At 41.3% G+C, this 13,105-nt stretch overlaps 2 protein-coding genes across 2 annotated transcripts; one reads left to right on the forward strand and one right to left on the reverse strand.

Moving 5' to 3' along the window:
- The first annotated feature begins 2,820 nt into the window (after positions 1 to 2,820).
- LOC122617438 (organic cation transporter protein) lies at positions 2,821 to 9,645 on the forward strand. Its single transcript, XM_043793294.1, has 5 exons — positions 2,821 to 3,284; positions 3,364 to 3,601; positions 8,163 to 8,266; positions 8,321 to 9,272; positions 9,338 to 9,645. Exons 1-5 carry the CDS (start codon positions 2,983 to 2,985, stop codon positions 9,533 to 9,535), a joined length of 1,794 nt encoding a protein of 597 aa, XP_043649229.1. The 5' UTR covers positions 2,821 to 2,982; the 3' UTR covers positions 9,536 to 9,645.
- A 148-nt stretch (positions 9,646 to 9,793) lies between these two features.
- Positions 9,794 to 12,891, reverse strand: LOC122617437 (DNApol-eta). Its single transcript, XM_043793293.1, has 3 exons — positions 12,407 to 12,891; positions 11,856 to 12,352; positions 9,794 to 11,797 (listed from the first exon to the last, which is right to left on the reverse strand). The coding sequence occupies exons 1-3, from the start codon at positions 12,836 to 12,838 to the stop codon at positions 10,045 to 10,047; spliced, it is 2,682 nt and encodes an 893-aa protein (XP_043649228.1). The 5' UTR covers positions 12,839 to 12,891; the 3' UTR covers positions 9,794 to 10,044.
- Between the last annotated feature and the right edge of the window lie 214 nt (positions 12,892 to 13,105).

Genomic DNA, 13,105 nt, shown 5'->3' on the forward strand with positions numbered 1-13,105 from the left:
GTCAACCAAGTGAAGCACCTGTCGCCAAAATGGCCACCAAACTTCATTCATAAAACAAGAGAGAATTTTATAGTCGAGTTCAGATAGCGGTTACTCAGGTAGTAAAAGTGCAATTAAGAAATTGTAACAGTTTCTGGAATATCGGTAGAAATTGGGGAATAGATATTAAAATAAAAAAAATAAAAATTTTTACGTGTAAGTTTTGGCCTGTTTGTGGGCGTTGGACTGGACTTTTAAAAAAGTTTGAAAACCGATAGAAATTTACAAGTCTAATAAAAACAAGAGAGAACGCTATAGTCGAGTTCCCCGACTATCTGATACCCGTTACTCAGCTAGTGAAAGTGCGAAGGAGTCTTCAGCACTGACAGTTTTTGGCGGTTTGTGGGCGCTAGAGTGGGCGTGGCAAAAAGTTTTTTGGCAAATCGATAGAAATTTAGAAGACTAATACAAAAATGAAAAAATATCAAAACATTTTTCAAAAGTGTGGGCGTAGCAGCTTTGGGCGGTTTGTGGGCGTTAGAGTGGGCGTGGCAAAAAGTTGTTTGGCAAATCGTTAGAAATTTAAGAGACTAATACAAAAATGAAAAAATATCAAAACATTTTTCAAAAGTGTGGGCGTAGCAGTTTTGCGCGGTTTGTGAGCGTTAGAGTGGGCGTGGCAACATGAATCGACAAACTTGCGCTGCGTCTATGTCTCAGGAGTCAGTATGTTTAATTTCAACTTTCTACCTTTTGTAGTTCCTGAGATCTCGACGTTCATACGGACAGACAGACGGACAGACGGACAGACGGACAGACGGACGGACGGACGGACGGACAGACGGACGGACAGACGGACATGGCCAGATCGACTCGGCTATTGATCCTGATCAAGAATATATATACTTTATATGGTCGGAAACGCTTCCTTCTGCCTGTTACATACTTTTCAACGAATCTAGTATACCCTTTTACTCTACGAGTAACGGGTATAAAAAGAGAGAACGCTATAGTCGAGTTCCCCGACTATCTGATACCTGATAGCTAGTAGTTCCAAAGGATAAATTTCCATACTGACAGTTTTTGGCGGTTTGTGGGCGTTAGAGTGGGCGTGGCAACGTGAATCGACAAACTTGCGCTGCGTCTATGTCTCTGGAATATGGAGTCTCCTGAGATCTCGACGTTCATACGGACGGACAGACGGAGAGACGGACGGAAAGACAGACATTGCCAGATCGACTCGGCTATTGATCCTGATCAAGAATATATTGACTTTATATGGTCGGAAACGCTATAACTCTACGGTATAAACATTAAAAACAAGCAAAATATTTTGAAATGTGCAGAAACAGTGTCAACGTGAAAACAAGGAGGAAGAGCAGCATTAAATGCAGGAGAAGGGCAGAGGAAAGTTTTAAAAAAATAAACAATTTTAGACTTCACGTCATAGCCGATTTAATTGCGTTTGCTAACCAGAACATGAACAGTACGGTACAATAACAAAATTTATTTCAGTTTGACAGCTTAGAGTTACGATTCTCCTACTCAAGCACGTATATAAAAACTTCGCTTTTATATTCCGCTAATCCAATTTTAAGTAGTTTTGCATAACTACTAATTCTAGATGTTCAGGTTCAAGTACGGAGTTCAGTGAAATCCCATTTTAATAAATACTAGAGACTTGTTTTGTTCCCTAGCCCAAGTTATTTTCCATTAGCGTGCTAATTAAATTGTGTCGGTCCCAATAGTAGAGTCGCATATCATAAACTCCTAACATCATTCGCGAAATAGAGTGATACATAACTACATATAATTACCTTTGGATTATCGGAAATTTGAAATGCTAAAGTCGGATTACATCGGTATAGCCAAACTAGTTTTTCAAGATACTAGCAAAATGTCGAAGTTTTGCCTCTTGATAGTGTTTGTTTGGATCGACGAATTTGGGTAAACCATGTATCGTATTGAATGGACGGCCTCCAAACGAGGTCAAGATAGACATAACATAATTATATTATGCAACCTTTCATTCATAAAAAAAAAAACCTTATTGACCTGCAAAATACAGTTAACATTGCAAATTCGTTTAAATTAGGTGAAAAGGTGAATACCTTCTAACAGGGTAAACAACTGGTCCCATTGATAATCGCTGCATTAATATGAAATTATTTAGCCCTGGTCATGAACATGACGTACACATAAAATAAATATGTCTAAGCCTATATACATTTTTTAAACAAATTTATATATGTTCTGTCACTGACCAAGTGCGATCCCCAAATGGGTTGGCTGCTGGCCAAATCGGAAAATGGAATGACATATAAACTATAGAAGTATCACGTTTGCGGAACGTGACCAATAAAATTGATTAAAATAGTTGAAAGAGGTCTACATGGATCCTCCATAATAGTATAGAAATCTCGAACACCGATTTAGAAATTGATGCTTATTACTAAATCAACCTAAATTTTAAATAAGGAGTTGTATGCATACAGCGTCCTTTCTAGTCCTTTCATGTGACTAGATCTACCAAGATTAACAAAAAAATGATGTTACACAGCACTACTTACTCATTAAGCTGACTATTGAGAGTGCTTCGGTTACGTGGAAGTTATTGATCGATCAGGACGGGATACTACGAAATAATATTTTTCTTATTTCTTATTTTTGAGTCCAAGACATCTGCCTTTGGACTTTGTCTACTATAACAACGCAACGACACACGGTACCATAATCTTCAGGCGAGCCTACCCAAACACGGAACCCCATGAAACCGGCAATCTTATCAAGGCGCCTATACCCATGCTCATCAACAGTTGGTCGGCAGTGCGATCTGTTCCATCCGTCGCGACGGACTGCGATCGCGACCGATCGTGGATTGCTCACATTGCCGAACGGGAGATCTCAGCAGGCAAGTCACAGTCCGAGACGCGGTTCGGTGCCCTACACATCGCAAAGTGTTCTGCGGCGAGGGTAAAAATAAAAGTATACGTATTTTGTTGAATGAAAATAACGCAACGCGAGTGCATAAGTAAAGCGAAAACGTGTGCTTCGATTGTGCCCCGTATTATCGCAGGCAGAGATTGGGAAATGGCAGCCAGTGAAGCGCCACCCGCAGATCCGGATGTGGAAGTGTCGCCACCGGTAAAGAACTCCGATGACGTCACTCTGGACGCTATCCTGAAGCATCTGGGGCAGTTCGGTCGCTTTCAGCTGATCATATTCGTACTGATCTGCCTACCGATGATGTTTCACGCCATGTTCTCGGTCACATACGTGTTTACCGCTGCCACAGTGACGCACAGGTGAAGTTAATGGCCATATAAATGGTTCCTGAAGGCATAATTGTGAGAATCGAATGATGGAACTCCTCTTTACCGACAGATGTAGCGTGGAAGAGTGCGATTTGCCCGGAAGCAACTACTACGCGCCATACACCGATTGGAGCATCCCCAAGAACGGCAAGGATCTGGACTCCTGCAATCGGTACATCAACTCGGAGCTGCCCCACTGGAACCATTCGGTTGACATCTGCACGCGCGACCACTTCACAAAAAACACAGAGTCCTGCGCCCACAATAAGTTCGTTTTTCGCGACGATGAAGTTACTATTTCCAATGACGTGAGTATAAATGCTCCTCATCGGGGGTGCTATTCTCGAGTGCCACAACTGCATGCTAAACGACTAAATCTTGATGTGGCAGTCGTTGGACTTTGTCAATCAGTCATCCGATTAAACCGTCTACACACTCATAATAGAGTTTCATCATAACAAACTCACTCTTATCTTTGAACTATCAGAATCAAATACCAAACTATCACAGATTGATTAGCCCGTTTGTGAAGCTAATAACTCAGTGTGGTATTTAATTGCTTGTTTATAGAACATGGGCTCACATGGTAGATCCCCCACTCTTTCCAAATTTTGACACATTATGCCGTTACGCATTTTTAATGAGCTTTTACACATACAATCTAGATACAAAGTTTATACTCTAAACGTAACAGGTATACTAGACTTGTAGAATGACGCTTTTTTGGCCCTGTAAATTACATATACATATGTATCTATTCTTGATCATATCTGTCTGTGACACCGACTGTCCGTATGAACGTCAAAATCTCGGGAACTATAAAAGCTAGAAAGCGAAATAACTTAAGCGAATAACTCAAGTTTGTTTCAGAAGATTGCACATTTAAACGCCCACAAGCTGCAAATAACTGTCAAGCCCGCATTTTATATATTGTACCCGTAAAGTAAAAGGGTATACTAAATTCGTTGTAATAGGCAGAAGGAAGCGTTTCCGACCATATAAAGTATGTACATACATCAGGATTAGGATCAAAAAGTGGAAAAGTTGAGAATAGTCCAGGAACTCAGCCATAGCGTTCTTTCCTTATTTTCGTACTTATTTGTGTGTTAGCATTAACCTATCCATTTACACGGGTTCAATGACTAAATTCAGCAGTAAATACTTAACTGATAGGCGATATCGATTTGTTGACAATCGTAATCAAATAGTGGGTACTCAGACGGGGCCTGAATTGAAAGAAAGTGAAGATAGGATTGCAGTAAATGATCGTAAAACTCTTAACGTATAATACGTTATTTAGCAGTGGGTATAAAGCATACGTCCAGTATGCCAGCTGAGTCAACAGAAAGACCAGTGTGAGGGTCCAAAGGTAAACCGAATTATTATTATTTAGCCAGCAATTTAGGCATAATCGTGGAATTTTACCACCCAAGGGAAAACTAATTTAGTTTTCGCGGTCACTACTGTTTCCGTAGTTTTTGGACGGATTATAAGGTGCCCTATGATAATGTCGGAAGCTGTTGCCTAAGTGGCCTGATGAGTTTTAATGCTAAAACATTCTTTATCAGACAATTGGACACGTATGTATATGCTAAAACGGTGACTGGCAGATAAGTGCCACAGATGCCTAGCTTGGGGCACAGCAATTGCAATATGAAAACACAATTTAGATTTAGATGATCCTAGTCAAATGATGTTGCATTTTAGGTAAATATCTAGGGAGACTGACAGATTTGACTGAATTCTATTTTCAATAATTGTTTACAAGGTTAAGGCATGCTCGGCATTGGGTAAGAGCATTCATAAAAAAATGAATAATGGGTAGTAATCGTAACATCCAAAACGTTTAGCTAAGGGATATAATCTTTACACTTACTTTATCTCGTATTAAATGCATTTTTGTTTAGATTTTTATTTCGAGAAGAAATGCATTTAATACGAGATAACTCGTTTAGTTTGGTAAATGTTTCGTGTACGCCATTGCATTGCACATTGGTTTTTTTTTTTGCCTTTTTTTTGGCAGGAATTCGAAATGTTGACCTATCTTCACCAAATTTGGTTTGTGTTACTCTTTACTTCCTCCAAGACGACCCACAAAGTTTCCATTGATTTGGTCAACTTTTTCATATAGCTGCCATATAAACGAAAAAAAAAGTTTTTTTATCTATATTTAAGTATTTACCAATAAAATACAACATTCATTTAAATTATTCTGACCAATTGTTTTAAATATATGCTGCCTAACTGCAGAGCGACTATTGTTGCTCCAAATGTCTTGCAGCTCTGCATTCCCAAACAAATATTCAACTACAAAAACGTGATTTTTTCAAAAAGGAACAAAAAGGAGCATATGAAACTAGTTGTATAATATTATACACATGTTAGTTAATAACTTGCCGTTAAAATTCTTTTGAAGTGGTTGGCTATATTCCTCGAAACACAGCTACATTTGTTAAGTTGACTGTAAAAACGGCACATAAACAAAACACGATAAAACTACACAAAAACATATATATTTTTTTTTTTTTTTTTTTTTTATTAAAAAGTTTGGATACATGTAAAATTTAAATTATTGTACTGCTACCTTCAGGCAGCCTAAACAATTATATCTTTAAGGAATAGGACATAGTAATACTATTGTATTAGACATAAAGTTAACAATTTTTGATTATATTCGATGTTTTATCTTTTTAAATACTTATTGAAAACTAATATAAGGAATATTTATTACGACATGGTTCTAAAAGATAGATCCTGTGGGTGGTCAAAAACATATAACATACACAAAAATGTTAGTGAACTACAAATCTACATACCTGTGCTACTGTTTTTCATGACAACACTTTAAACTTTTTTAATTTTCCGAGGAAATATAAACCACAAGAGTTTCAAAATGATTTGTCGCCAATTTTGTCTTACCCATGTTATCGACAATCAGCTATCTTTGAGAGGTTGGCGATAAGCCTGTGTTGCATATAAAAGTAAAAATCTACTTTTTTTTAATCTAATTAGACTATCCCAAATATAAAAAAAAACATAAATTGTTTTATTCCGTTAAAATTTTTTTTTGACTTTCTGCCAAAAAAAAACACAAAAAAGCAAGAAACGTATATCGAGTCCACATTGATACTTATAATGGTAATGCCAGAAAACTAAGTGGTTTGGCTAAAGTCTGAAAAGTTTTGAAATCGAGAAATTTACAAGACTATAAAAATAAAAATATCGACATTTTCAAAGGGATAGATTTGGCTGTGGCGTTGGTCGTCATTTTCCGATAGAATAGAACTAACAAAAATGAAAAATATCGAAACATAATGTGCTGCAGTTTTAGCGTTGTGGCTTAATCTGGAACATGAATCGACAAACGCCAGTCTCTGAGTTGTCGATTCAATTGTTTGTATTCCTGATCGACTTCATACGACGACAACGACAGACGGACATTAGGGAATTTATTTATTTTTATTCCCATAGAGTAAAAGGGTATACTAGATTCATCGAAAAGTATGTAACAGGCAGAAGGAACCGTTTCCGACCATATAAAGTATATATATTCTTGATCAGGATCAATAGCCGAGTCGATTTGGCCATGTCCGTTTGTCCGTCCGTCTGTCCGTCCGTATGAACGTCGAGATCTCAGGACTCAGGACTCAGGACATACAGACTCCAGGGACATAGACGCAGCGCAAGTTTGTCGATTCATGTTGCCACGCCCACTCTAACGCCCACAAGCCGCCTAAAACTGCCTCGCTCACACTTTTGGAAAAGGTTTTGATATTTTTTAATTTTTGTATTAGTCTAAAATTTCTATCGATTTGCCAAACAAATTTTTGCCACGGCCACTCTAACGCCCACAAACCGTTCAAAACTGCAACGCCCACCCTTTTGAAAAATGTTTTGATATTTTTTAATTTTTGTATTAGTCTAAAATTATTATTGATTTGCCAAAAAACTTTTTGCCACTCCCACTCTAACGCCCACAAGCCGTTACAAACTGTCAGTTTTAAAGACTCTCCTTCGCACTTCCACTTAGCTGAGTAACGGGTATCAGATAGTCGGGGAACTCGACTATTGCGTTATTGCGTTCTCTCTTGTTATACCCGTTACTCGTAGAGTAAAAGGGTATACTAGATTCGTTGAAAAGTATGTAACAGGCAGAAGAAAGCGTTTCCGACCATATAAAGTATATATATTCTTGATCAGGATCAATAGCCGAGACGATCTGGCCATGTCCGCCTGTCCGTCCGTATGAACGTCGAGATCTCAGGAACTACAAAAGCTAGAAAGTTCAGATTAAGCATACAGACTCCAGAGACATAGAAGCAGCGCAAGTTTGTCGATTCAGGTTGCCACGCCCTCTCTAACGCCCACAAACAGCCCAAAGCTGCCACGCCCACACTTATGAAAAATGTTTTGATATTTTTTCATTTTTGTATTAGTCTTGTAAATTTCTATCGATTTGCCAAAAAACTTTTTGCCACGCCCAATCTAACGCCCACAAACCGCCCAGGGCTGTCACTTCCACATTTTTAAAAAATGTTTTGATATGTTTTCATTTTTGTATTAGTATTGTAAATTTCTATCGATTTGCCAAAAAACTTTTTGCCACGCCCATTTTAACGCCCACAAACCGCCCAAAGCCCCACACTTTTGAAAATTGTTTTGATATTTTTCATTTTTGAATTAGTCTTGAAAATGTATATTGATTATCCAACAAAATGTTTGCCACGCCAGTGCTAAAATTTCTCCTTCGCACTTTTACTAGCTACGCAACTGGTATCAGATAGTCGGGGAACTCGACTATAGCTTTCTCCCTTGTTAATTCTAAGTAGGTGTGGGCGGCAAAAGATTTGAAACACAGATCCATTACAGTTTGGCATTTTCTGCGATGATGAATGGAAATTATCTATGGTGGGAACCATAAACAACCTGGGACAATTCTTCGGCATTCCCATCGGAGGCTTTGTAGCGGATCGGTAAGTGTAGACATCTTATACTCTATGTTCCTTAATCATAAAATGTTTGTACAGATATGGGCGGAGTTTCTCAATTGCTCTAGGCGGAATATTGGGAGCCGTGCTTGGCGTAATTCGCTCCTTCTCGCCGAGCTATGGTTGGTTTCTAGTGTTCGAGTTCCTGGACAACATGACCAGCAGTACGCTGTACTCCACCTGTTTCGTGATTGGGATCGAGCTGGTGGGACCCAAGCGACGCGTGCTAGCGTGCAGCGTAATTACGGTCTTTTACGCGGTGGGTGAGGTGCTGCTCGCCATGTCGGCCAAGGTGTTCCACGACTGGCGGATGTTACTGCGCATCACTTATGGTCCCTCGCTGATCTTACTGGCCTACTTTTGGATACTACCGGAGAGCGTGCGCTGGCTGCTCAGTCAGGGGAAGGAGGAGCGTGCCAAGAATATCCTTCGGCGAGCCGCCCATGTGAACAAGCGCGAACTGCCGGAGAGCGTGTTGGACAAGCTTGTCCTGGCAAATCGGGACAAATTGCAGGAGTCATCGGAAAGCCGTTTCCCAATACGCGAGGCTTTCAAGAACTTCAAGTGGCGCATTGCCAACTGCTCCTTCTGTTGGATTGTCCACGTGCTGGTCTACTACGGATTGAGCCTTAATGTTGTACTGTTGGACGGAGACAAGTACAATAACTTCGCTTACATCGCCCTGGTTGAGATTCCCGGGTTCTTCATGCCTCTGCTCATCATGGACCGCTTCGGCCGGCGGTACTCTCTCTGCGGGCTGATGTTGACCAGCGGTCTTTGCTGCATTGGGACTATCTTTACCGGCGCGGATCAGCCGGTGCTTCAATTAGTGCTATTTCTTGTTGGCAAACTGACTATCACTGCCAGCTTTCAGGTGCTCTATTTCTTCGCCTCAGAGATTTATCCCACTAATCTGAGGAACAGCCTGCTTAGCTTCTGCTCCATGATGGGCAGGTTTGGTTCCATGCTGGCCCCACAAACCCCGCTTCTGGTAGGTGCTCAATGTTATTTGGATCTCCGCTAGTATCTAAGTGTTTCATTTTCCTTTCTCCACAGGCCAAGTATTACGCCAATGCTCCTGCCATGCTCTTTGCCGGCGCCGCGATCGTGAGCGGTTTGTTCACTCTGTTTTTCCCAGAGACCACCAACGTTGTCTTGCCTACAACAGTGCAAGAAGCGGACGCCATAGGCGTCAAGAAGCACTCGAAGAGCAAGGATCTCGATCTAGTCGTCACGTCATCTCAGGCGCAATAATTTTAACGTAATCCTATTTTAAAGCAGTCTGTAAATACCCATTTCTCTGCAAATGTGGTACAACTCTAAGAATTAACCATACTATACAAATACAATATTTAGTATTTACAGAGCACTGTGTTTTAATAATCAACGGATGGATAATTGTAATGATCAACATTATAACTTAAGCCTAAACTTGGAAAAATAAAACCAAAAAGAAATATGAGTTTCATTACTCGATTTGAAAAAAAATTTACAGAACGCAAAAAACTAAGGATAACTATTCGATCGAGTATAACTTAAATTAACTAAAAATTATAAACAGCAGCCCATAAAGAAATCCACTCAATTTACTGTCCAGAGCCTGATTGAGATAGCTAGGATATGTGCACAACAAATTTTAATTGGTTTGGCACGTTTTCATCGTTTTTGATTCAGCGTTGAATATGAAAATGTTTTTATCTTAAAAACTAAATTTGTCTTGTACTTATATAAATTTGAACACTTAAAGCGGTGTAATAGTTTCTTTAATTGCTTTGGCTGAAAAACTGGGCAATTGTCTTTGATCCACTTGAAGATGATGAAATGGTGGAATTCAGTTTCTTCTGAGATTGTTTCTTTGGCTGAGCTGGAGATGATTTTTCCTTGCTTAGCGCCACGTTTCGAGTTCGCAGATCCTGCTGGTTTAGTTTGCGCTGAAGGTTTTTCGCTACGTGGTAGTCTAAGTGTTCCGGCATGTCCACACATTTAATGAAAGCCTTACACTCCGTGCACTGCTGCATATATGGATCACTAGATGCTTGCTCCTGAGTTGATTTGGCGCTGAAAAACTTGGTTATGCTGTTCGTCAATGGTGCCGTATTGTTGGAAATGCTACCAGAACCAGCCGTCTTCTTGCTTTTTTTGAGTGGCGTCGGTTTAAGAGATACCTTCTGTAGGTTCTGCGTCCTCTCTTCTCGCTCGTTGCATCTCAGCGTTCGGCTCAGTTCCTGAGCGAAGTGATGGTCTCTATGCGTTTGTAGGGACTTAACTTCGTCGGGAATGTTTGCTCCGCACTGATCGCATTTAATAGTAGGCAAAAGATTGGTGCGAAGGTTGGGTACTGCAAACTCAACGTAACTTTCCTTGTATTTACTTCCAGAATTTTCGACCTCATCGAACTTTCTTTTCGACGTTGAAGGCTTCAATTCGTCTTCAGTGAGCGGAAGAGGCTCAAGTTGAGTGGAGTGCTTTATACCAGTTTTAATGTATACTTCATTCCCTGTTGAATCATTCAAGTTGTTTGATACTATTTTTTGCACGGCATCGGGTGGCAGTTCTTCATATTTAGACATTTGGATATCACTAGTTGTCTCCTCCTCAGTGTCTTCATCAAAATCTTTTGAGTTGCCAGCCTCAATGGCGTCCAATTCCTCGGCCAGCCCCTGCACATCTAAGGAGTCCTCCCCCGATATCGACGACCCTTGGTGTCTTTTTTGTTGTTTTAGGTACAGTGAAAAAAAGCTTTTCCTAAACTTCGGTGGTGTTGATGTAAGAACAGTTTCTTCGTCGACAGCTACAGTCCTTGAACTCACATGAGGCTTCTGCTTATACTCCTCTTTAAAACTCTTTTTTGGAGTAGCTTCCGCAGGTGCAGCAGCCAAGGGATCCACGGAAAGGCCATCTGTTTTCGCATCCTCTTTCTTGGCCCCTTGCAAATAGTTAGCAAAGAAGCTCTTCATCTTAAATTCCTCCGTTTGCTTCGGCTTCTTTTCCATATGAACTTTTGGCGGTTGCGCTGGCTCCTCTGCGCTGATTCTTCTTTTTTTGGCAGCCTGGTTGGCGAACATCTCCTGCAGCTTGTTTTGCGCACTAGAGACAGTTTCGAACTTGCCAACACTAATGCCAAGGAACTTGATAGCATTGTTTAAAACAGACTCGCTGCCAGGACGTAGAAACGTTTTTGTGTTTGCCCTGATCAGGTCTAGAGAAAACCTTACGATGGACTCCTGGTCGTAATCTTTAAGAGCTGTTGAGCGGGAACTGGCCACCTCCTCGCTGTCAATGTCCTGCACATATTGCACCACCATCTGTTTGGCCCTGCGATTGTTCTCAATAAAGTCCTTTTCAAGGCGGTCATTGATCTCGGAGGAAAGCTCGCCAAGCCAATGTTGAAGGGTTTTTAATCCCGTAATGTTATTTCGACCTGGAAACTTTTTACAGCATCCAATGCTTTTCGAGTAGAAGCGGGGAGTCACAGCTTCCATGTCTATGCCGCGAGAGATGTTGAATAGCCAGGTGCTGGAATAAGAGGAAATAAGTTACTTCGAACGTGATTTACTCGTCTTTATGGATTCACCCATTCTTCTCGTCAAACTTGCGCTGCAACTCTACCTCCGTAAACTTGACCACCTGGCCCATAAACTTTATGCCTAATGTCTCACACACCACTTCACCGAATTTGCCGCCCAGCCCCTTGATCTTGCCCACTGGCAAGGAGTCGAAGAAGCTAGCGGTCTCCGCCAGCGGCAAAATGGTCTGTTTGTTGGGCTTATTCATTCCAGCTGCCAACTTGGCCAGGATCTTATTGTGCGCTATGCCAGCCGAGCACTCGTATCCAGTCTCTTTTTTTACAGCCGCACGAACTTCACCCGCCACAGAGGCGCCAATAAGCAGCCGAATGTCGCTCTGGCGGACGGCGGGAAGGTCATTTTGGTCGTAAGACATCTGGAAGCGTTCGTCGTCCATGTAGGGATTGGCAAAGCGGTTTGTTATCTTGTTAACGAAGTCGCCTATGTTGGGGTAGCCCACAGCAAAGGTGTTCACTAGTTCCTGTGGTTGCAGAGCAAAGGCTCCCTGCAACGAGTAAAAGAATAAGGAAACGCTTTCAAATTGTGGGCTAGCGCTTACACTCTGCATTTGTTGCATACGATGGTTAACGGTCTCAGTAATGTCCAAGTAAGCCTCATCTACGGAAGCGCGCTCCAGGAGCTGCGTAAATCGCTGCAGCACGTTGGCCACTTCCTTGCCGGCATCGCGGTACTTGCTGGTGTCGGCCTTTTCCCTGATATTTGGCACCTGACAGAGAACGATCTCCGGACAAAGGTCCTTCGCCTCATCGCCACGCATGTGGCGAGTGACTCCCTTGGCGCGAGCCGCGTAGTTCACGGCGATGATGCCGCCCCCTCGCCAGGGATTGTACTGGACGACGGCCAGCGGGCGGTTGCGGTACTCTGGATGCTGCTTCTCCTCCACCTGGCAGAAGAAGCAGTCCATGTCCACCAGCAGGACCACGCGGTCGTACTTGCTCTGCATGCTGACATGAATGCGTGCGCTGGCCATGGTTTCATTTCGTATTATTGCGCGAATTTCATTGCGCGCCTGTAGTGTGGCCGTGGCTGGAATTTCTTAAAATGCCGATTGAGTAAGCATATATTTATAACATATCCCATATCCAAATCTCATAAAAATTCAGAATATTTGAACGACATTAAACAGTAATTAAATAAGGGTTCAGAGAAAAGATCTTAATACTAAATTTCCAAGTAGCTGTGTATAGGATTTTATATTTCGTTGATATAAATAATTTCTTAGTTAGTAATTCGTTAA

The sequence above is a fragment of the Drosophila teissieri genome, chromosome 3L (assembly GCF_016746235.2).
Source record: "Drosophila teissieri strain GT53w chromosome 3L, Prin_Dtei_1.1, whole genome shotgun sequence".
In the NCBI taxonomy this organism is placed as follows: domain Eukaryota; kingdom Metazoa; phylum Arthropoda; class Insecta; order Diptera; family Drosophilidae; genus Drosophila; species Drosophila teissieri.